At 36.4% G+C, this 22,921-nt stretch overlaps 1 protein-coding gene across 4 annotated transcripts in view; it reads left to right on the forward strand.

Annotated features, from left to right (window-relative positions):
* STXBP5 (syntaxin binding protein 5) overlaps window positions 1-22,921 on the forward strand; it is a 174,048-nt gene that overhangs the window by 68,814 nt on the left and 82,313 nt on the right. For all 4 annotated transcript variants that reach the window (XM_030316544.3, XM_030316546.3, XM_030316547.3 and 1 more), the window contains exon 9: window positions 7,224-7,302. In XM_030316544.3, the coding sequence (XP_030172404.1) occupies window positions 7,224-7,302 (79 nt within the window). The remainder of the gene's footprint in view (window positions 1-7,223; window positions 7,303-22,921) is intronic.

Below are 22,921 nucleotides of genomic sequence, written 5' to 3' on the forward strand. Positions count from 1 at the left end.
TAGTTGAAGATTAGGAAATGCTGAATTAAAATTGAGCATTTTCTTCACTGTAATACTTCATAACCTTTAATGTGTGCTATGAATTTCTAAGAGTATATATGTATATACACGTACACACATATAGGTACATTATTTATACGGTTTACAAATGCATTTATTTTATGTGGCTTTTCACAAACTTATTTGACTTTAGTATCTTTTATTTGGAGGACATCTTGTGGTTCTCTGGTGTTCTATGAAATACACTTTGGGGAATGATGGGCTTGAACTATAACTGAATCGTAAGATAGTTCTCCAGATGTGTTAGCTATTATGTTCCAGTTACCCTTGGATGATATCTTTCATAGCTAAAGTTGTTTGCCGGACTCTTCTTCTGAGGGGCACAGCAGTTATCTAGATAGTAACGATCAGATGTCCAGTAAAAGAAAATAATTTGAATTCATTTAAGATAATTTTTTGATATAATGTTGGATAACTTTACAATGCATATAAAGATGGTTGATAGTTACATTTTTTCAGAAAGTTTTCATTCGTGTGTCTGAAATACTTAACAGGTGATTTTTGACTAAAACAGTGATAGCTCCCTTTAATCTAGTTTTTATGAATTGCAGAGAACATTTCTTTGGCAATCAGACAACCTGGAATGTAATTCTAGCTTTGCTATGTGTGAAATAACTTTGTGGAGGTAATTACTATTCTCTGGGACTTAGTGTCATCTAAGGTGAACAAGGTGATTTTTAAGGTGTAAAGTTTTGTGAATCTGTGGAAATAAAGCAGTATTTGTTCCATCTACTGACTGCCAAGTCATTTCATCTTGGTGGGCTATAAATGCTGTATTTCATATGGTAAGCCTAAGGGTGAGTTCCGCTTTTCTCTTTTTACCTGTTTGTCTCCTAGGACAGACAAGCTTTCATAATTTAGGAGGGAAGAACTTGATAGTCCTGGAATGGCTCACATATTTACCCTGAAGCAATCATAATGATTCTATGATTTGCTGGTTCAGGGCACCACAGGATCTCCCCTCTAATCCTGGGTATGTGTGTGTCAATCAGAGTGAGATTTTTCTGATTGTCACCTTCATCAAAATCAGATGATTCTCAAAGGAGATAGACGTGATAGATGGTTAAAATCAATAGATGTCCATTAAAGGACATGATATTTTAAAATTTATTTCCTAAAGCTTATTAATTGGTACAGTCTAATCTACTTATTAAGAAATAAACCAAGGTTGGGAAACTTTAATTCTGTTAAGTGTCACTGAAGAGAAAATAAAATCTTACATAAGTAAAAGTCAATACAGTATCTTAAAGATATGACATGCAAAAAATTGTATTAGTCTACCTTTAAGATTCACCTGAAGCATAAAACATTCAGTAAATAATAAAACCATACTGCAGTTCTTTGTATAGTTCATTACAAAGTTTTGCTCAGTTTATGAATTTGAAAGGACTTACCAGACTCCACAGAGCATATGCAAATAAAGCTTTTATTTCAAGGCAAAGGATATCATCCTGCAGCAGGAGAAACATAATGCAGGTAAGCATTCTGAGAGACGTCCCATATCCAAGCTCCCACAGGCACTTACATGTACACAAGGATCGTGCTGAGTCTCCCTCCAACCACCATCTGACTTCTGAGGAACTCAATTTACCCTTTCAGTGATCAAGCCAGTCTTGCCAAACCAATTAGGCCCATTGCCAGCCATCAGTAAAACTGTTACACTCGGGATTACCAGGGGAGTTTTGGGGCGTTTTGGAACTTGAACAAGCATATCATAACTCCCATTGCCCTTGGCCAAGAGTCAAACTACATATTCAGATATCTCCAGTCCAGCTGGGGTGTCTTCACACTCATTAAAGAAAGAACACCCTCCCCATTTCAGACTAGTATTGTTAACGGTGTGATTCTCCAGTTGGAATCATTTTATTTTCTAGAACATCACCGTCCAATAGAAATGTAATGCAAGCTGCATGTGTAGTTTTAAATTTATTAGTAACTATACCAGTAACTGTTGAAAAAGGTCAAATTAGTTTTAATAATGTTTGAGATATTTCACATTCTTTTTTTATACAAACTTGAGATATTTCACATTCTTTTTTTATACTCTTTGAAATATATGTACTTGACAATTATACCACATCTTGGACTAGCCACATTTTAGGTGTTCAGTAGCCGTGTATGAGTGGTGGCTACCACGGTGGACTTTGTGATGGAGACCTAAATGATTTTACAATGAGAAACAAAATCTATATTTTGGAAATACTACTTTGATGGTAGTGCATCAGTTGAGCTGGCGGCAGAAGAGGGAGACCAATTAAGCTTTTATAAACAATAAATAATGAAGATTTCAATTGTGACAACAAATGGGAAGAAATGGACATACGTGAATACAATTCTGGAATTTATCTACAGGGCTTAGACCAATTCTTTGTGGCTGGGTGGTTTACAGGAATGGGGAGCAGGGCATAGTAAGAGATAAGAAATCAGATGTGACAAGGAGGTTTATATGATTTATTAAGTTGTTTTATAATTAACCAGCTCTTTTCAACAACTTATCAAGGCAGTTCACAGCTATTTGAACAAGCACAAGCTGAATAAGCACGGATTTTTGCTGCTCAGGTGACATAGCAAGTAAGAAGTAAAATGACACCTAGTGGTGAAATCAGGAGATCCTCTAAACATCCTGTATATGTGCTGTATTAAATCTTATGCCTTGTTACTTAGTTGATTTAGAAAATGGTTAATCTAGGATTACAGATGAATTATTCTTTCTGTAATGAAGCAATGATTGGTGACATAATTTTAAAAATCTGAGTTGGAAAAAAAAAAAAAAAACAGACTATGCTGATCAAAAGGACTCACTAATGTCCACACAAGATTAATGAAGAAAGGTGACTATAAAAACTGCAACATTTTTGACTTACAGAGATAATGAAACTACTCTGTAGCATCCTTATAGGGGGTGGGAAAAAAAGTTTACTTGTAAAGAAATAAAAATCAGACTGGCTTTAAACTTCATTGTAAGTTTAAATGCTGGACATGGTGGAACAACATGGAAGACTATTGAGCAAGACAAAAGCTAAGAATTTTGTACCTAGCCATGTTTTGTGCATGACATATAAAAGCTCCAACTTGTAAGGATTCAGTAGATACACCACCCAATGTCCTTCTTTAAAACTCATCCTAGCCACTGAAAGAGTGGTGGTGAATATTGAAATAAATTAAATTGAGTTACAGTTGAATAATTGTTTATTTCATGAAGCAAAATGTATACAAAAGTAACCTTTGAGAAAATAAATATAAAATTTATGTCCGCATTCTCAAATTTTATCAGTCTGACACTTTCATTAGAACTTTGGGGGGTAGAAGGAGAATAAAGGCCTGATGCTGGCTGTCAGAGCAGACATTTAACTTACTGAAAGGCCCTATATTTCTGAACATACTGAAATAGTGGTTAAAATTCTGTGTTCCTTGTACAGTGTGAGGGACTAATTTTCAGATTTAGGTGTCCTTTTTTTCTACCTTTCTTTTTTTCTCAATTCCCCTTCCCCACTCAGTAAACCAGTCTTCTCTCCTAGCAGTCCTTTCCAGTCCCTCGGTCTGGTGTTCTGCTTACTTTGTCACTGGCCACTTGGTTTTTGTAAATTAGGATGCCAGAGGTTCAAGTTTCATTACATCGTCATTTCATACAAAGAGGGGAAGAGATGATTCCCTGGGATCTTGAGGCAGGATTAGATGCTCTGATACCAGTTGGCAGGTGTGTATTTGTAAAAATTTAATGTAATAAGGGTGACATTTTGAATCCGTGGGAAAGCTATGATGGTTCAATAAATAGTGCTGGTAGGTACATACCTCTATCACAGCTCTTCAAATTGTACACTTTAAATCTGTGCACTTTGCTGTCTGGCAATACAGCTCAATAGAACTATAAAAATAGCTCTGAAATTGTTAGAGGAAAAATACTTTCCCTGTGCCAAAATAAACTTCAGAAAATAATGAAATGTAATGAGTGAGACTGTAAAGCAATTATAAGATACTGCAAAAAGAAATTTAAATGATGTGGGGGCAGGGAAGAACTTCCTAATAAGCATGAAACCAAGGAAGGGAAACCAAGGATCCCATAAATGTGATCGTATCTTGCCAGTCCCTTCTCCCTCAGCCTTTCCCCATGTTAGCAGCCCAGTCCCCTTTCCTGTCCTACTAGGTACACTGTCAAAAATCTTACAGGAGTTCTTCCAAAATAAATATACTTCTAAAATTATATATATATTAGTACATGTATATATGTAAATATGAGGGTTTGGGCATTGTTTTGCAAAAAACAGAATTATATTAGTCTTTTTTGTATGCTTTCTGAATCCAGCGTACTTGAGGAAAGTCTCTTCGTGTCATCTGGCATAGTTCTAATTCCTTCGTCTTAATAGTCATGATATAGCCAATTGTTTGTGTCCCAGTTTTTCCCAGTGTTCAGCCATTCCAAAATAATGGACGTTCACTTTATTTTCAGTTCTTGAAAATACACTAAAGTTATGTTGTTATTACCATCTTGTACATATTTGGTGGGTATTGGTCCTTTTGTTTTTATGGAATAAATGCTTAGGAGTAGAATTGCTGTTCCTAAGGGTTAGAGTTTTAAGTATTTTTTTAAAAAAATTTGAATGTTTATTTTTGAAAGAGAGAGAGGGAGAGAGACAGAGCATGAGTCGGGGAGGGCAGAGAGAGAGGGAGACACAGAATCCGAAGCAGGCTCCAGGCTCTGAGCTGTCAGCACAGAGCCCAATGTGGGGCTCAAACTCCCTAACCGCGAGGTCATGACCTGAGCTGAAGTCAGCCGCTTAACCAACTGAGCCACCCAGGCGCCCTATAAGTATTTCTACTTTTAATTAATGTTCTCAGGCTGCCTTTCAAAGAGACTGTATCCATTACGCATTTCCTTCAGCCATGTATGAGTACTTCTTTTACAACATTCCTGCTAACAGTAGACATTATAGCCCATTTTACTTCTGCATTTTCCTTTTTTTTTTTTAAATTCCTCTTTGCTCAAGGTTTCAAAATCAATCAAAGAGTGACTTCCTTCTTTCCTAGGTATTTTCTGAGCATGCACATGACCTTGCACCTGTATGCAACCTTTTAGTCCTAGCATATGTCTAGTTTTTCAGGATTTTCTTTAAATTCTCGCCCAGGCTCTTACTTGACACACCTGAAACCACAGCCTTAGGCAACTGTGATACCGACAGCAAATTGTTATTATATCTGTGCTGCCCTGCAGGTATGAGACCTTCTGTCTCCCTAAGCTGATGTCTGTGTCAAATGAAATTGCCACAATATCTTGGGAATAGTTTCCAGGGAGCTGTGAGTTGGGACAAAATATCAATGATTGTGGTCTAACAAAGCTGGTTTTGATAGAATTGTGAAATTTCAGCCCTCTGTGATGGCATGTATTATTGCTTTTTCCTGTTTGCCCAGTCACTGACCTGACCTGGGGAGTGAGGAGGATGGGAATAGCCTTTCATCAGAACATCCCCCCACCTCCCCCCCCCCCCCCCCCGCCGCCCCGAGTTTCCATCATTCTGTTGGGTAGACAATGTTCCACTTGTTTTGTGACTTCACAGTTCTGAAGTGGTTAACTTTAGTTGCTAGTATTTAAATTTTTGTGGGAGAGCGAGTTCACAGAGGTCCTTACTTTGTCATTCTGGAAGTCACCTTCCTTTCCTAGTTTTCCTTAGCTTATTCATAGGTAGTGAGCCGACCATGTGAACTTTAAGGTCATTTTGTGCAAATCCAAGAAAAGCTGTTGGAATTCTAATTACATTAAATTTGTGAATTAATTTTGGAAGAATTGGCATTTTAAGATTTTTAGTTTTCTTAACTGGACACATGATTAAGACTGATAGACTTGATTATTTAAATGTATACTTTTGTGCAGTTTTTTAAATTTTCTAAAAATTCAGTCGTAAATGAGTCTAGGAAAAATACCTGTAATATATGATGGATATAGTGTTAATGACCTTTGATTAGCATTTTTAAATGTAAAGAAGGTAAGATATAAGCATAGGTAAAGGACATAAGGTATTTTTCAAAGAAGATATACAGATGACCAGAAAGGCAAAGAATACTCAGAGATTAAAACAACACAAATTAAAATGAGATACCCTTTCCACTTAACAAAAACAAAACAAAAGAAAACATTGTTTGCGAAGAGTGTGGCAAACTATGTTCTTACACTGCTGTTGGATGTATGAATTGGTATAACCTGTTTGGAATACAGTTTGACCCACATATCCCTTTTCCTAAGAATTAATCCTTAGGAAAAATCATCAATTTACACACTCATTAAATAGTAACTGAGTGCCCACTTTATGCCAAATAATGTTTGTCACCAGGAATACATCAACAGAAACACATACACACTTAAAACCTTTGCCTTCATGGCATTTACATTCTTGTCGGTGAGGCAAACAAGAATAAAATTTAAACAATGAAAGTTTATTAGAATGAGCAGGTGTGCCAAGAGGCAGGGGGAAGGTGGGAGAGAAGTATGGGGTAGAGGCATGTGTTTGGGATCTCCCAAGAATATTACAATAATGTTGAGACTGATTAATCTCTAAGAAGGGGAATATGTTTTATTTGCTTTATATTTTTCTGTGTTGTTTCTACCATGAATATGTAGAAATAGCAGAAATAAAACTTTTTTTAAAATAATAAAATTCTTTCACAGTATGAGTTTCTGACATTTTATAGAGCTTGGTTTATTTTAGCAGTCTCTTCAGACATTACAGTGGATGGATCCTACTTTAGAATAAATATAAATGAAGTTATTAGCATAGGGTTTAATTTTGCAACCTGTCACCCTTGGGTAAAATATGGCTTAATTTATTTTTTTAAATCTAGCTATTTTAAAACTTGAATTCATTTACAAAATTGAAATTCTGTTTGTTTATCTGTAATTAAGAACATTGGAAAGGCTATCAATGTCTCTCTTCAAGAATTTTGTCACATAAATGTACTAAGTTACTCATTTACTTTGCAGCACTGAATTTCAAACAGTAAAAATTACTTGATCATTTTAAATATTTTATATTGAAAACTTCTTTCAAAATTGTTTAAAAATGTTTCATGGTCGATTTCATTATACTTTACTTTCATTTTATATATTAACTATCAATTTAAGAATTTAGAGTAATTTAGAATTTTAGAATTTAATTCAGGAAAATATATTTTAGGAAAACAGTTAAAGGATGGGAAGAAACCAGAACCATGCAAACCTATCCTCAAGGTGGAATTCAAAACGACTAGATCTGGGTAAGATTTTACTTCATTGCCAATATTCAGTGTATATAATTACTAAAATAGCACTAAGGGCTATTTTATCATTATGTTTTAAAGCCTACTTTAGAATGTTCTAGCCCAGTCTTAAATTTTATGCATGCTTTATTTAATGAAATAACTAAAATTGGTAAATTTAGGATAAAGTATTTCTTTGTATTCTCTTTGTCTTCGGTAGTTTTGTAATGTATCTTGGAAAGTTTGAATAATCTTTCTTGTTAAACATTATACATTCAGTTCAGTTACTCTTTAGCAACAATGGTTGTTACTATTCACTACTATTCACAGTAGTATTCACTACTGAAAACTGGAACAAGCAGTGAAAAAATATTTAAAACTTAACCTATTTATACTATATATGTTAATTATGAAAGTTATGTGTGTTTTTCACAAATTAAATCTCATCATGAGAATATTTGGCAAATACAAAAACACATACGGTTTAAATATTAAAGGAAGTTTGTCAGTTGTATTTTGTATTTCTTATATGTACCAGATGTTTAAATGTATAATAAAGGGAAAAATTATAAATGTTTGCTAGAAAATTCCACCTCATTAACCCCTGAAAGAAGCCTTTTATTTATGTTCTAGTTCCCCAGGAAGAGTGTGTGGTTTTATTTATCATAGCTATGTAAGGGAGTGAATTTTTTTTTTCAATATATGAAATTTATTGTCAAATTGGTTTCCATACAACACCCAGTGCTCATCCCAAAAGGTGCCCTCTTCAATACCCATCACCCACCCCCCCCTCCCTCCCATCCCCCATCAACCCTCAGTTTGTTCTCAGTTTTTAACAGTCTCTTATGCTTTGGCTCTCTCCCACTCTAACCTCTTTTTTTTTTTTTTCTTCCCCTCCCCCATGGGTTTCTGTTAAGTTTCTCAAGATCCACATAAGAGTGAAACCATATGGTATCTGTCTTTCTCTGTATGGCTTATTTCACTTAGCATCACACTCTCCAGTTCCATCCACGTTGCTACAAAAGGCCATATTTCATTCTTTCTCATTGCCACGTAGTATTCCATTGTGTATATAAACCACAATTTCTTTATCCATTCATCAGTTGATGGACATTTAGGCTCTTTCCACAATTTGGCTATTGTTGAGAGTGCTGCTATAAACATTGGGGTACAAGTGCCCCTATGCATCAGTACTCCTGTATCCCTTGGGTAAATTCCTAGCAGTGCTATTGCTGGGTCATAGGGTAGGTCTATTTTTAATTTTCTGAGGAGCCTCCACACTACTTTCCAGAGCGGCTGCACCAATTTGCATTCCCACCAACAGTGCAAGAGGGTTCCTGTTTCTCCACATCCTCTCCAGCATCTATAGTCTCCTGATTTGTTCGTTTTGGCCACTCTGACCGGCGTGAGGTGATATCTGAGTGTGGTTTTGATTTGTATTTCCCTGATAAGGAGCGACATTGAACATCTTTTCATGTGCCTGTTGGCCATCCGGATGTCTTCTTTAGGGAAGTGTCTATTCATGTTTTCTGCCCATTTCTTCACTGGGTTATTTGTTTTTCGGGTGTGGAGTTTGGTGAGCTCTTTATAGGTTTTGGATACTAGCATGTAAGGGAGTGAATTTATGTAGTGTATACAGAGCATTGGTTCTCAAATTGTGGTCCTTGGAACAGCAGTATTAGCTGAGAACTTGTTAGAAATGCAAATTCTCAGACTTTTCCCCACACCTTCTGGATCAGAAACTATCTGTGGGTGGAGCCAACCAATCTGTATTTTAATTAGACTGAGAGGAGATTCTGATGCATGGAAATTTAGAACCCTGGCATATGTTTTCTTTTTTAAGTTTATGTATTTTGAGAGAGAGAAAGAGCACACAGGGGTAGGGGCAGAGAGAAAGAGAGACAGAATCCCAAGCAGGCTCAGCACCACCAGCACAGAGTCCAGTGTGGGGCTTGATCTCACAAACCGTGACATCATGACCTGAGCCGAGATCATGACCAGAGCCGAGATCAAGAGTTGGATGCTTAACTGCCTACGCCACCCCGGCGCCCCAGTTTTTAAATACCAGCTTATAACCACTGGTTGTTATAACTGTGGTCCACTTACCTCTATTTAGTCTTCTTCTAATCGTATTCATTTTAGCCCTATTCTCATTTGAGAAAGACAGTGGCTGAAGAATCATAAGGTTGCTGTTACTTGTCCTTGATACTCATCAGCCTTCCTGTGGGATTCGGAAGATATACTGGTTCCAACAAGAGGTTGAATGAACTTCAAAAGGAATGGCATCTGTTTGATTGACTGTGGCATCCCTCACTGTGTGACCTTTGGCATAGAGTTTTTTGACTTCTTGGAACTTCAGTTTTCTCATTTATTACATGAATATGATAATAGGTCAAAAGGTGGTTGTGATGAATTAAGTGAGAGACAGTCATGTGTTGAAAGCATTTCACAGAGTGCCTAGTACATAATAAACTTCCTATGAATAGTTGCTCTTATTGTTACTAGAAAACTTCCTACTACCAACTGTCCTACTGCCTACTACCTACTTCCTACTACCAAATTGTTTGCATAATTTGTCCTATGGCAAAGGAATGTAAGGAAAGGCAATGACAGCAAAAACAAAAACAAAGTGTGTGGGGTGAACCAGAAAAAAACTTGTGTTTATAGTTTACAATACAACATCAAATGAATTGTCTACACATTTAAATTAACCATGCCTGTTGTCTACTGATTGGAAACAAAGGCGAATGTCCAGGGAGGATTTTTTTTTTTTCTATTTGTGCTTTACTGTTTTCAATTTTTTTTAAGCTTATCTATTTTGAGAGAGAGAAAGAAGAGGGAGGGAGGGAGAGAGGGAGGGAGGGAGAGAGAGAGAGAGAGAGAGAGAGAGAGAGAGAACGAACACAAACAGGGGAAGGGCAGAGAGAGTGGTAGGGAGAGAATCCCAAGCAGGTTTCACATCGTCAGCAAGGAGCCCGATATGGGGCTCGAACTCACAAACTGTGAGATCATTACCTGAGCCAAAATCAAGAGTCAGATGTTTAACCAACTGAGCCACCCAGGTGCCCCACCTGTTTTCAATTCTTTTATAATGATAATGTTTATGTTTCCAGTTTCTTCAGGATGGCAGCCATACTTTTTCTTAAGATCAGAAATGAAAAAAAAAAAAAGTCTCATTCCTTTGTATGCATTTGTAGATACCTGTAAATTGATCAATAGGATCACCCTCTGATAATGATCTTCACTAGCTTTACAATTTCTTTTTTCACCTGGCATAGGACATTGGGTAAATTAAACAGGTTCTTTTTTTCACAGTGCATGGCCTCTTTGGAAACTTGAGATAGTTCCTTAGAATTCCAGTGTGCAACAGCATTGAGAACTGCACCCCTATTCCACCTACAGCAGAATCACCCTCCTTTAAGTAAGCCAGTCAGCTCTCCCTTTTTCCTGTTCCTAGCAAGTGTCTTGAGCAGGTACTACCTGAAGTTGTTTGTCAGGTTGGCAACAAGTAATATTGGCAAATTACCAGATTTTATTAGAAGAGTCATCCTTCCCTCCTCAAGATCTGCATTTTCTTCTTTTTGCCTAGAAATCATTTGAGGAGAAAGATTCTCTTTCATCCGTTATAACTCAACAATAATATCACTGCTTTGTGGATGTCTTGGCCATGTTGCCTAGATTAGGACCGCAGTAATATATTCTCAAAGCATGCTATATTTTTCCCTTCTAGAATTTTTACTTGTCATTAATGATGAAATTATTAGTTTAATGCATGTGTTCCCTCTTAAATATTCAGCTCAGTGAAAGCATGGGACATACCTGTCTCAGTTCTAATTGCCCTAGCATAGTGTTACTGAATATGAGGAAGAAGAACATAGGCCGGTATTTCGAAAAGTGTATCCGTGAAGAATTAACTGTTATAGATCAATAATAACATATAATTTGTTTCTGAAGCAAAGGTACACTCTGACAAAAAAATGGAATCACGATGTTGTATCTGACTTTTGTTTCCTAGTAAAATAAAAGCATATGTTGCACCAGGAGAGAGCAGATTTTTCCCCTAACATTGTGAATGGTGACAGTATAATTAATAGAACATTTTAATAGCACTTTTATTAAAAATATGGAACTATTCTTTACATGGCCAGTTCTTAATCCAAAGTTAAATGTGAAGTCAATTCTGTTGAAGTTGGTGTTTTGAAACACTGGCGTGACCCAGGTGTGGAGTGCTACAGCAGATGGTGCTCGAGCAAAGCGATTAAGGGTGTGAGCTCTGGAGCCGGCCCGCCTGGGTCCACTGCTTCCTCAGAGGCCTGCCATCTTGGGCACATCAGCTAAGCTTCCTGTGCTTGTATCTTCATCTGTAAGGCAGGAACAATAATAGTATCTGCCTTATAGAGTTGTTGCGAAGATTAAATATATGAAGCGCTTGGAACATACCCTTTCAACCGGTTGTCTCGCATACCTCTTGTCTCAGAACAGCATTCGATAAGCCCTGACGGGCATCTCTGATTTTGCTTTCTCAGAGCAGACGTACAAGTTGTAAGGTTGGCAAAACTATAATAAGTAAGGAGCCTCACTGATATTCTTCCCTGGATTGAGAATTCCACTCTGAGAAACATTATGACATTACATTATTTGTTTGTTTGTTTGTTTGACACACAATATTACATTAGTTTTGGTTGCACAGTGTAGTGATTCAACAACTCTGTGCATTATGCTGTGCTGGCCACAAGGGCAGCTACCGTCTGTCACCGTACAACACTGTTACAGTACCATTGACTGTTCCATATGCAGTAACTTGCATCCCTGCAGCCTCTTCATTCTGTAACTGGAAACCTGTATCTCCCATTCCCCTTCACCCATTTTGCCCATCCCCCCTCACCCCTGATTTTTTTTGTTTTTAAATATTAGATAAGGGTGATCTACTAGTGGGTTACGGCAATACTTTTGTTGGTTGTGACATCAATTTTTAACTTATGGACTAGAATAAGATATAGAGTGCACTGCAGGTTTCGGGTTAAGTATTGGTTCACATGAAACTTGTTCAACTGTATGTACTTAGGTATCTGTATACTGTATCGTGAAGTAAAATGCACTTCGTACTATGACTCAACATCATCATGTTTGAGAGCCCCTGATTTAGGGGAAATAACTGAGGCTTCGGATTTTTAGACTTAGGTTCCAAGCCCAGTTCTGCCACTCAAGTGACGGTATAATCTTTGGCAAGTTGCTTAACATCACTGAACCTCTGTCCTTACCTTGGTAAAATAGGGACAGTAATTCCCACTTAATAAAAGTGCTGTAGAGACCTGAAAGAAATAATATGTGTTTGGCCCATGGTACATGTTTGGTAAATTGTAGTTCCTTTTCTCCTTTACTTCTGCATTTTTTGTTTTGATAATAGACTGCATAACAAGTTACAGGCAGGGCCAAATTTTCAACAACAATGAACTCTGGATAGGTTCAAGTTTTCAAACAGGTTTATTTATTTTTGAGAGACAGAGTGCAAGCTGTGGAGGGACAGAGAGAGAGGGAGACACAGAATCAGAAGCAGGCTCTAGACTCCAAGCTGTCAGCACAGAGCCCGATGCGGGGCTTGAACTCACAAACCGTGAGACCGTGACCTGAGCCAAAGTCAGATGTTTAACCGGCTGAGCCACCCAGGCACCGCAGGAGTTAGTGTCTTTTAAGGAATATGCTACCACTCAAAGAATCACCAGTTTGGGGGAGAAGCATCTCTGTTCAGTATCCTAGAAGTGAATGTTATCATAGTTAAAAATGGCAGTTTAGTCACATTTGGAGAACCACATCTGAGAGATTAATTTACTCCCTTTCCTCTAACACGTACTATGGCAAACCCTTTGTGTATAGGGCCAGAGAGAATATTTTAGGCTTTGCAAGCTGGATAGGTCTCAACTGGCAGCTATCCAACTCTGCTGTTGTAGCCCAAAAGCAGCCATAGACAACTCATAAATGAATGAATGCAGCTGTGTTCCATAAAACTTTATGTACAGACACTGAAATTTACATTTCCTTTAATTTTCATGTGTCATGATATATTCTTTTGTGTATTTGTTTCCAACTATTTAAGAATGTAAAAATCATTTTTAGTTTGTAGGCCATACAAAAACAGACAAGAGGTTATAGTTTGCTGACTCCCTTGATATGCACACATGTACATACATATAACGTATTTAAGTTTGTCTATAAGCAAACGTTGCCCCCCACCCAGTGGTGCCTGAATTAGTTTTCAAGTAGTTTAGTAGATGATTTCTTTAATTTATTTTTATTTTGGGGGGCACCTGGGTGGGTCAGTCAGTTAAGCATCCGACTTCAGCTCAGGTCATGGTCTCTTGGTTTGTTAGTTGGAACCCCCATGGGGCTCTCTGCTCTCAGCCCAGAGCCCACTTCAGATCCTCTGTCTCCCTTGCTCTCTACCCCGCCTTCCCTCCCTCACGCTCTCTGTCAAAAATAAACATTTTTAATTTTTTTATTTTTTAAATTTATTTATTTTGAAAGAGAAAGAGAGCGCTATTGGGGAAGGGGCAGAGAGAGAGAATCCTAAGCAGGTTCCACGCTGTCTGGCTATCAGCACAGAGCCTGACCCAAGGCTTGATCTCAGGATCCATTAGCTCATGACCTGAGCCTAGGTCAAGAGCCGGGTGTTTAACCAATTGAGCTACCCAGTAGCCCTGATGATTTCTGTAATAAAAAAAAAAAAAAAAAAAAAGTTGGGGGGGGGCACCTGGGTGGCCCAGTCAGTTGAGCATTTGACTCTTGCTTTTGGCTTAGGTCATGATCAGAGGGTTGTGAGATCCCCCATGTCGAACTCCATGCTGAGCGTGGAGCCTGCTTGGAATTGTCTCTCTCTCCCTCTCCCCACTTGTGCTTGTGTGCTTTCTCTCTCTTAAAAAAGAATTTTTTTTTTATATGTGCACTAAAAGTTGTAGGATGATTGCCTGTGTGGGAATATGAAAAAAACACAGATTGTAATAAAAACTCAGGGTACATTTGTGATATTCTGGTCCTGAAAATATCTAAAAGTCTATTTCAGTAACACCCACAACTTGCTACCACTGAGTTTCCCCCACAGCTGCTAGAACTGTATCCAATGAGAGAATCCCGGCTCTCTGAAGCCCCAAAACAAACTCCCTCGTGCAAAAAGATTGTTATCCCCAGAACACAGGCTCACTCTGGTATGTTTTTTCCTTCTCAACTGTAGATTGTTTTTAAATAACTATATATAAATTATCCATAATCACATGCTGTGCTTACTGTGGCCAGACATTGTTCTAAGTGTTACACATATTTTCTTTAATTTTAGCAACCACTTTATGAGGCAGGTATGACAGATGAGGAGACTGTTACAGAGAGGTTGAGTAACTTGCCCAAAGTCATACAAATCATAAGCAGAAGACCCCAGATTTAATGAAGTCTGTACTCTTAACCACACTGCATTTCCTTTTTAATTAAACCTACTCTCTGTTCACATTAACCACAGTCCCCAAGATTATAGCTATACCTGCAGATCTGCCAGCAACAATTGCTTGGCAACTACCTTGAAAAAACTGAGATGAAAAAAATTTTTGGCCACAGAGCCAAAAGTCTTAGGATTAAAGTAAGTTTGGAGTCCTGAAATAGACCACTGAAATCGGCCAAGTAGAAAGCCAGGATCAAAAGCAAAGTAGTAGAGAAGGGTATGCCGGGCAAAGACCAGTGAGGCTGGAAGGATCAAATGATGGGAGACTCTTCGGCCCCTCCTGCAGGGAGCAGCGCGGTTAAGCACTTGGTAAATGCTTGCTGAGTGGATGAATCATAATAACATTCTAACTTAATTTGTGTAGTTACTCTTGAGTGGCCTATGAGCAGAAAATTCTTCAGCATAAGCTACGTTTTATAGTACTTTAATACAAAGTGTAGTGACAGATAACAGAAATGACATGAAAAATCAATAAAATATTTTTATGGTATTTCATAGGAAAAGTGCAGTTTTTTTAAAAAAGTATAATTGGTCACAATTGTTATATTAATTTCATTTTTTTTAAGATTTTATTTTTAAGTAATCTCTACACCCAACATGGTGCTCAAACTCACAACCCCGAGATCAAGAGTCAACATGCATTTCCGACTGAGCCATCCAGGCACCTGTATTAGTTTCATTTTTAACCACTATTACTATCTTCTTCTCTGAAGTGTTTTTGGAAGTACCTATTTTAATTATAACATTAAATAAAATCTTCACAAAAGAAGCATATTAACCTATAATTCCACTATTCTAAAACAATTTTTTTTCTTTTCATTTTCCTTCAATCTTTTTTCAGATACATTCCTTAATTGTATTCTTAGAGCATATTCAGTCTGATATTTTTTTTTTTTCTACTTAACATGTCTAAAGTCTTACTGGTTTTTATCAGCTTTTTTAAATAATTCATTGTAAAGGCTATGCACTTCACTCAGACTATTGTCCCTTTTGCTGAACATTTAGTTTTTGATATTATAATCAGGTTCTTCATATTAGAAGTAAAAATATAGTAGTGAACAGATTCTCTTTTTTGATGTTGTAGATAACTCAACAGAGTTTTTACTGTTGTACTATTTCTTTACAACAAATTTCCAGTGGTGAAATTTTGAAGATAAAAGATTTTTATGAATCTTGATAAATTCCCACATGGCTTCTTGGAAGTATCTGTGTATCCTTTTAAAGAACTGATTATAAAATACAGCAGTGTCACCAGTCTCATTAATGTGAGATGTTTTTCTGTTATTAGTTTCCTACCTTAAAAGTAAGCATTTACGCTTTTGAATCATCTTAAATACTATAACCACAAATGTGAACTCCTAAATGAGTGCTGTTATGACAGAAAAGGCAACCTGCTGTGATAATAGGGACCTGAAGTTAAATTTGTTTTCATCTGCATACAAAGTGATGTTTCATAAAAACTTTATAACTTAATTTTTTGCAAGCAGTCATCCAGCTGAGCTTTTATGTTTTGGCAGGGACCAAAATTATTTATATGCTTATCCATGCCCCTTTATCTAGAAACTATCTGATAAATTTAACAAAAGTTAGTATATTAGTGGTTGATATTCATTTGGTAACAGCTCTTCCATTTCTGAAATCCTAAAGTAGAATTTAAAATCTTGTACTTTTTTTTTTTAACCTTGTAGTTTGTGATGTGTTTATTTGTAAAAAAAAAAAAAAAAAAAAAAAGGGCACAGTTTCATTTCACACCTAAATGTTTTCAAAATTGTTACTTGTTGAGGCTATTCAGATATTTCTTTGTTATACTGCCTCTAGTTTATTGATCCTACTTTTTTTACTGCTGAAGTTCATTCTGAGCTTTCTAGAGTTTTTTTCTTTTAGAGCTGTCCCTTCTTCATCATCTAAATTGATTATCTGTTAATCCTTAAAGCTTTATGGCTTGTTCGAATTAATCTAAGGATAGATTTTCCATTGTTATTCATCCTAATGTATGTTGTTTTTTTTTCCATCTCTAAAATGTTTCCATTTATGATGTGTACATAGATTAAATGTCTTATCTTAGTGATGGTTCACTGATTGTTCTGGTACTTTTACTTGACTGCTTATACACCGATGACAGCTTATATGCTTTGATTATGTTTTTCTAGAGGACAGAGATCAAATCCATTTAAGACCTTGTCTGCAGTAAATGATTTTGAAAACTTTGCAGTGTTCTTTCATAGATAAGCTTAGAAATCATACTTGTAACACTATGAACTTCATATATAGTTTATTTAATCACAAAAATCATATGACAAAGATTGCATTGAAGGTTTTAGATTTCTTGTTTGAAAATAATGCCTAACTGTTACCTAAGTTCTTTCATTTGTATTGGTACAAGGAAAAAAAAAAGTAATGGGCTAGTATGAGTTGCTGTGGGACATTATAGTTAATCCTCTATATCCTAACTAGGTTGCATTATGAAACTATAATACGCTGAAATCCCAAAGCATAATTTTTCTGAAATTTGTATGGCTAGGATAGGTCTTAAATAACTTTCTTTCTAAAAATATATCCTAGCGGAATTGTTTATTTTGGAAATTTCTTTCAAGTTGAGTATAAAAGACTACAGCTGGAGTCTCATATCTGCTTCTACAGTCTTTTGTGATACGTTCTTTTAATGAGGCATATGAAGAAAATTCAGTTTTGCACAAATACGTAGTTTGACTTTTTTTAAATAGATTTTAAAAAAAATGTTTATAATTTATTTTGAGAGAGAGAATATGCAGGCAGGGGAGAGAGGTAGAGAAAGAAGGAAACCAGGAATCCAAGCAGGCTCTGCGCTGTTAGCGTGGAGCCCGATACATGGGGCTCAAACTCATGAACCGTGAGATCATGGCCTGAGCCAGAAGCAAGAGTCTGACTGAGACTTAACTGACTGAGCCACCCAGGCACCCTTGTAGTTTGACTTTTAAAATAATGGTAAATATTCCTTGATACTATACCAAAACTTACCAAGTGGTAGATCCAGCAGTGTGAGAGCTGAATCCCTTTTCAGAAAAGCGTTCCTATTCTGTTTTCTTGAAAATCCTTTGGTGTGTCAGCACTTTTAGTGTCTCTTTTCCTCTTGCATGCTTTTATAACATCATGACACTGGTAAATTGAAAAACATTGATTGAGTGAGTCATTTGTATCTTGTAATGCTGACACATTTCATTATATATTTTCAAATTACTGATACCACCACTGATGTCATCAGGAAAGTTTTCAAGTATTGGGAAACTGTGAAATCCAGCATGGCAGATAGAAGTTCCCAAACTCTTGATTTTCACTTGAAAGGTCAGATTTTATCATTGTAAACAAATATTGTCAGTTGTTTTTCTTAAAGTAACAGATTCATTCATTTTTGAGAAAATGACTCAGTTACCTCAGCCTAAATTATAACTTGTTAGTCATCCTTTCAGCAAAAGTAATAGCAAATAGTTTAGCTCACAATTCAAACAATTGTACAGGTGGTTTTCTGGAAATAAATGTCCATTTCAGTATACAGAAGTGCTTTGTGTATGCTTTTTATTTTCTTAACACAACATTAAAAAGACATATTGGGGCACCTGCGTGACTCGGTTGAGCGTCTGACTTCGACTCAGGTCACGCTCTCACAGTTTGTGGCTTTGAGCCCTGCATCAGGGTCTGTGCTGACAGCTCGGAGTCTGGAGCCTGCTTCGGATTCTGTGTCTCCCTATCTTTCTGCCCCTCCCCCACTTGTGCTTGCGCTCTCTCTCTCTCTCTCTCTCTCTCAAAAATAAATACATTTTAAAATTTTTTTAAAAAAAGACATATTAAGGGTCAAGATTTGAAATTAGTCATTTTACTGCTTCAGCAAAGACATGAAGTGGCAGGAGAAAAATTCTTTTCATGTATGGAAATGAGGACTAAAATGAATAGGTCCAGTTTGGCGCCACTGCTTCGATTCATGCTGAGATGCCAGGAGTTTAATCCACCTACTATTGCCTTGTGCCATCGGTGCAAATATCAGCACAGTGTAAGGCAAATAATGTCTTAATATCATGATGAAAATGGCTTTATCTTCACAGTAAAGGATCCTGAAAACCCCTAGGGGTTCACAGACCACCCTCTGAATATCACTGTTGTATACTGTAAGGCAATTTATGGAAATGTTTTGAGATTCCACATTTTTGATAACTAAAAGGATATGTATTAAGTCTGATTACTATAACAACTTTACATAAAAATTATATCAATAAAAATAACCAAATTATATTAAAATCTTAACACTTTACTCAAATACTGTGATATGCAAACCTACTCTACTAAAGCTGTATCATTGTTACCTTGATCATTAAGTGAACAGGAACTTGTCTAAATATATTATGCTCCTTTATTTTTCCCCAAACTTCTATCTCTCCGTGTTAGCAAAAGAGAGTATTAGGGTTAGTCACTAGTGAAATATGGTCTGGAGATGGCTACTCTGATTCTCAGAGAGTCGTCTTAAAATTGGCAAAGGTAATATCTGAACTAGAAAGGCACTGGAATATCACCATCATGATGCTAAAGTAATAGTCACTTTCTGAGAATGTATTTTGTCCCAGGCACTGTAATAAGCAACGTGTATATTGTGTTACTTAATCTTTACAATAACTCTGTGAGGTGTCTATTACAGAAGACAAAACTGAGGCTCAGATAATCAAAATTGAAGTAAGTTGTTCAGTCCTTATAGATACAAAGTAATAGAGTTAAGATTTGAACATAGATGTCTTCTTCCAAAACTTGGGTTATGACCCATTATGCATCTCTGTATTCCCTTCAGTATCATAATGAGTTATTGTTAGGCTACCATATTATCTTCCTGTTTACTCTAAAAGGTCCCTGGTGAAAACTTGTTATAACTAAGCAGTAGTTCTCTTATTAAAGAGTTGTTTTGGAGATCTGCCTCTCTACTCAGACATGCCCCACTAAAGAGTTCTGTGGTTTCTGATTTAACTTTAGAGTGTCAGGGGGTATGTATGGGGCCTTCAAGTGAGATCTTCAATGACATCTTCACATTTCCCCCTGATGATGATAGGGTAGGTTAAATGGTATCCTTAGATGGCTCAACTTTTTGTCTTCTAGACTAGTGCTACTCAGAGTATGATGCATGAATGGTTCCAGTGTGCTAACTCTCTGAGACAAAATATGTACAGAAATCAAAAGTAAGAGTATGGAAATTTGAATATCATTTGACATTACCACAACATCTGTGCACACATTTAATTGTTTTTCTTACAAAAGCACAGATTTTCAATGACTCAAACTTTTTTAATTCTTGACCATAGATAGTTCAAGAAGCGTTTGAAACTAACATTAAATGATTAGAAGGGTACTTTTAATTCAACTCCCTGTGTTTTAAATTTTATATTCTTTTTATTTCCCAGCCCTTCAACATTTAAGTTTTTCAAACCCTTGTTCTTAATTATTCCATTTTGATTTGATAGCTCAAAAAACTTAGTAGAGCTAAGAACTCATTATTACTTTTTGAGTGTGCTTCACAGTTTGTTTTCCACTCTAACCATGTATGCAGATGAACCTATTATAATAATTAGCACATAATCAGCAAAATCTAAACTTTAAGCTTTTATGTGAAAAGTCAACAATTTGACACCAAATATGAGATCCAAGTTATATAGGTTGCTATTAAACTATTCAAATTAGATAATTAGAATTTACATTTGAAATTTGAACTGAGAATCTTAGAAATTTGATGTAGGGGTCTCATGAAAATCATATGTTCATGGGGCACTTGGGTAGCTCAGTCAGTTGAGCATCCAACTTCGGTTCAGGTCACAATCTCACGGCTTGTGGGTTCAGGCCCCTCATTGAGCTCTGTGCTGACAGCTCGGAACCTGGAGCCTGCTTTGGATTCTGTATCTCCCTCTCTCTCTGCCCCTCCCCTGCCCACACTCTGCCTCTTTCTCTCCCTCTCTCTCTCTCAAATAAGTAAACATATTTTTTTTTTTTTTAAATCATGTTCATTCAACAGGAAGTTAAGCACTAGGGTTAGAGTGGTAAAGATAAGGTATTAGTTAGCTTTCAAGAGCTAAGGTATAATTCTGCTTACCAAATATATAGTTAATTGTTTTCTCTGAAATAGAATGGCATATCTCCATTTGAAAAAAGTTGGAGAAATCGATAAGGTTAGTAATGTACAATTACATATGGGATAAGTTAGAGCTTAAATTTCAATTGTAAAAATATATTTAGTAGTGAATAATACAATTGGTAGTACTAATTATATAGAAAGATTATCAGAATAGCGTAACAGTTAAATTGCAAACTTCTTTAGACAGTGTTTATTACTGTATCTGGCCATGGGCTCCTCCTATAGCATTTCTCATTGTTAAGTCCTAGGACTGGTGATCAACTGAGCAATAGATTTTGTGGTATTTAAATATGTATTTGGCAGTCACTTTTTGGTCTAGATAGGGCCTGGGAATGCAGAGGTAAATTATACACTATGTGTCCTGAAGGAGCTTAGATAAATAAACATAATGACAATTCCGTGTGGCAAGTGCTGAAGGGAAGTAGGCGCAGGATGCTTAGGAACACAGGAAAGGCACCCAGCTCAATCAGGGTGAGTGGGTCAGGGAAGGTTTTTCTGAGGAGATAATGATGCAAAATTATAAAATGTTCAGACACCTTTCTCTTGTGGAGGTCTTCAAAAATGATGGTCTTGAAGAGCACCCAACATCATTGAAAGAAATTCTACTCAAATTTAAAAATTTTTAGAGTCAACAGAAAGTTAGGGGAAGTATATCTCAGGCAATAAACAAGTGCAAATGCTATTGTAATAATTTCAGCTATAGGTTCTTAGGGTCAGAACAAAAGTAATCACGGGGATGAAATGGAGGAGACAAGTTCTTGAGATCCTAATAGAGAAAACAGGGTGTGTTGTACAAGATTTGGAGTCATGTCCTCTATTACTATGGATTGCTTTCCTCTGCTGTGGCCCCACTGGCCATTTGGTTCCTCAGGTATACCAACCTCATTCCTGACCCGGGGTCTTTGCAATGGTCATTCCTACTGCCTGGAATGTACATCCTTTCCCCCAACCCCAGGCTCTTTGAGTGGCTGGCTCTTCACTGTTCTGGCCCCGCTCATCTGTCATTACTTAGGGATCTTTTCTGACCACTCTTAGAGTACCTGCCCTATCCCCTTCCTCACAGCCAGCCCACAATTTCACTTTGTTTTCTTTTCTTTGGAACATTGTTGCAGTGTGCTTGTTCATGTAGACTGGATGTGAGAGCACAGGAATACAGGTGCTCAAAGAAAATGGGGAATGTTATAGAACTGAGATGAGCAAACTAGTTAAACAAATGGAGTTTTAGATAGAAATACCTCCTTAAATAAAGCATGGTTCATATGGAAACCAACTTGAGCCAAACCCTTTGTCAAGGCCAGCCTGGGGGAGGTTAATCAGAAGGATAAAGGAGTTAGAAGTGTCTAGGCTCTTAAAATTTTCAGTCAAAATTATAAAATGTCCAGACACCATTCAAATGTGCATGTCTTCAAAAATGGTCTTGAAGAGAACCCAACATCACTGAAGGAAATTCTACTCAAATTCAAATCTTAAAGTTATGAGAGAAAAATTATATTATCTCCAAGCCTTATTATAACATCAAAAAAGCTAACCTTTTGTTTAAAAACAACAGTATTCTCCACCTCCATAATTCTTACTTTACCTAGAAATAATGTAGATTTGTAGAAGTTTTTATGTAATTCCAAATGCCAACAAGACTCTGTATTTATATAATTTTCACTATCTGGTGTTAAAATATTTATTCTTGTTTTATCATTGTATTTATGACTCCTTTCTTATAAAACATTCATCTCATTAATATTTATTCTTCAAAGTTTGGTTCATTATAATGGAAACAAATATAACCTGCAAACTTAGATGATTTTTTTAAACAGCACATAAAATAAAAAAGGAAAAATACATCTTTATATATATATATATATATATATATATATATATATATGTGTGTGTGTGTGCATTTATTGTTAGACTTGGGAAACTTTTATTATTATGAAAAAGAATATTACCTTGGTATGTCTTTGAAACTATTTCTTACTCATATTTTTTTGTTCATATGTTTTTATTCTTATTTTTTTCAT

Source organism: Lynx canadensis, chromosome B2 (genome assembly GCF_007474595.2).
Source record: "Lynx canadensis isolate LIC74 chromosome B2, mLynCan4.pri.v2, whole genome shotgun sequence".
Taxonomy (NCBI): Eukaryota; Metazoa; Chordata; class Mammalia; order Carnivora; family Felidae; genus Lynx; species Lynx canadensis.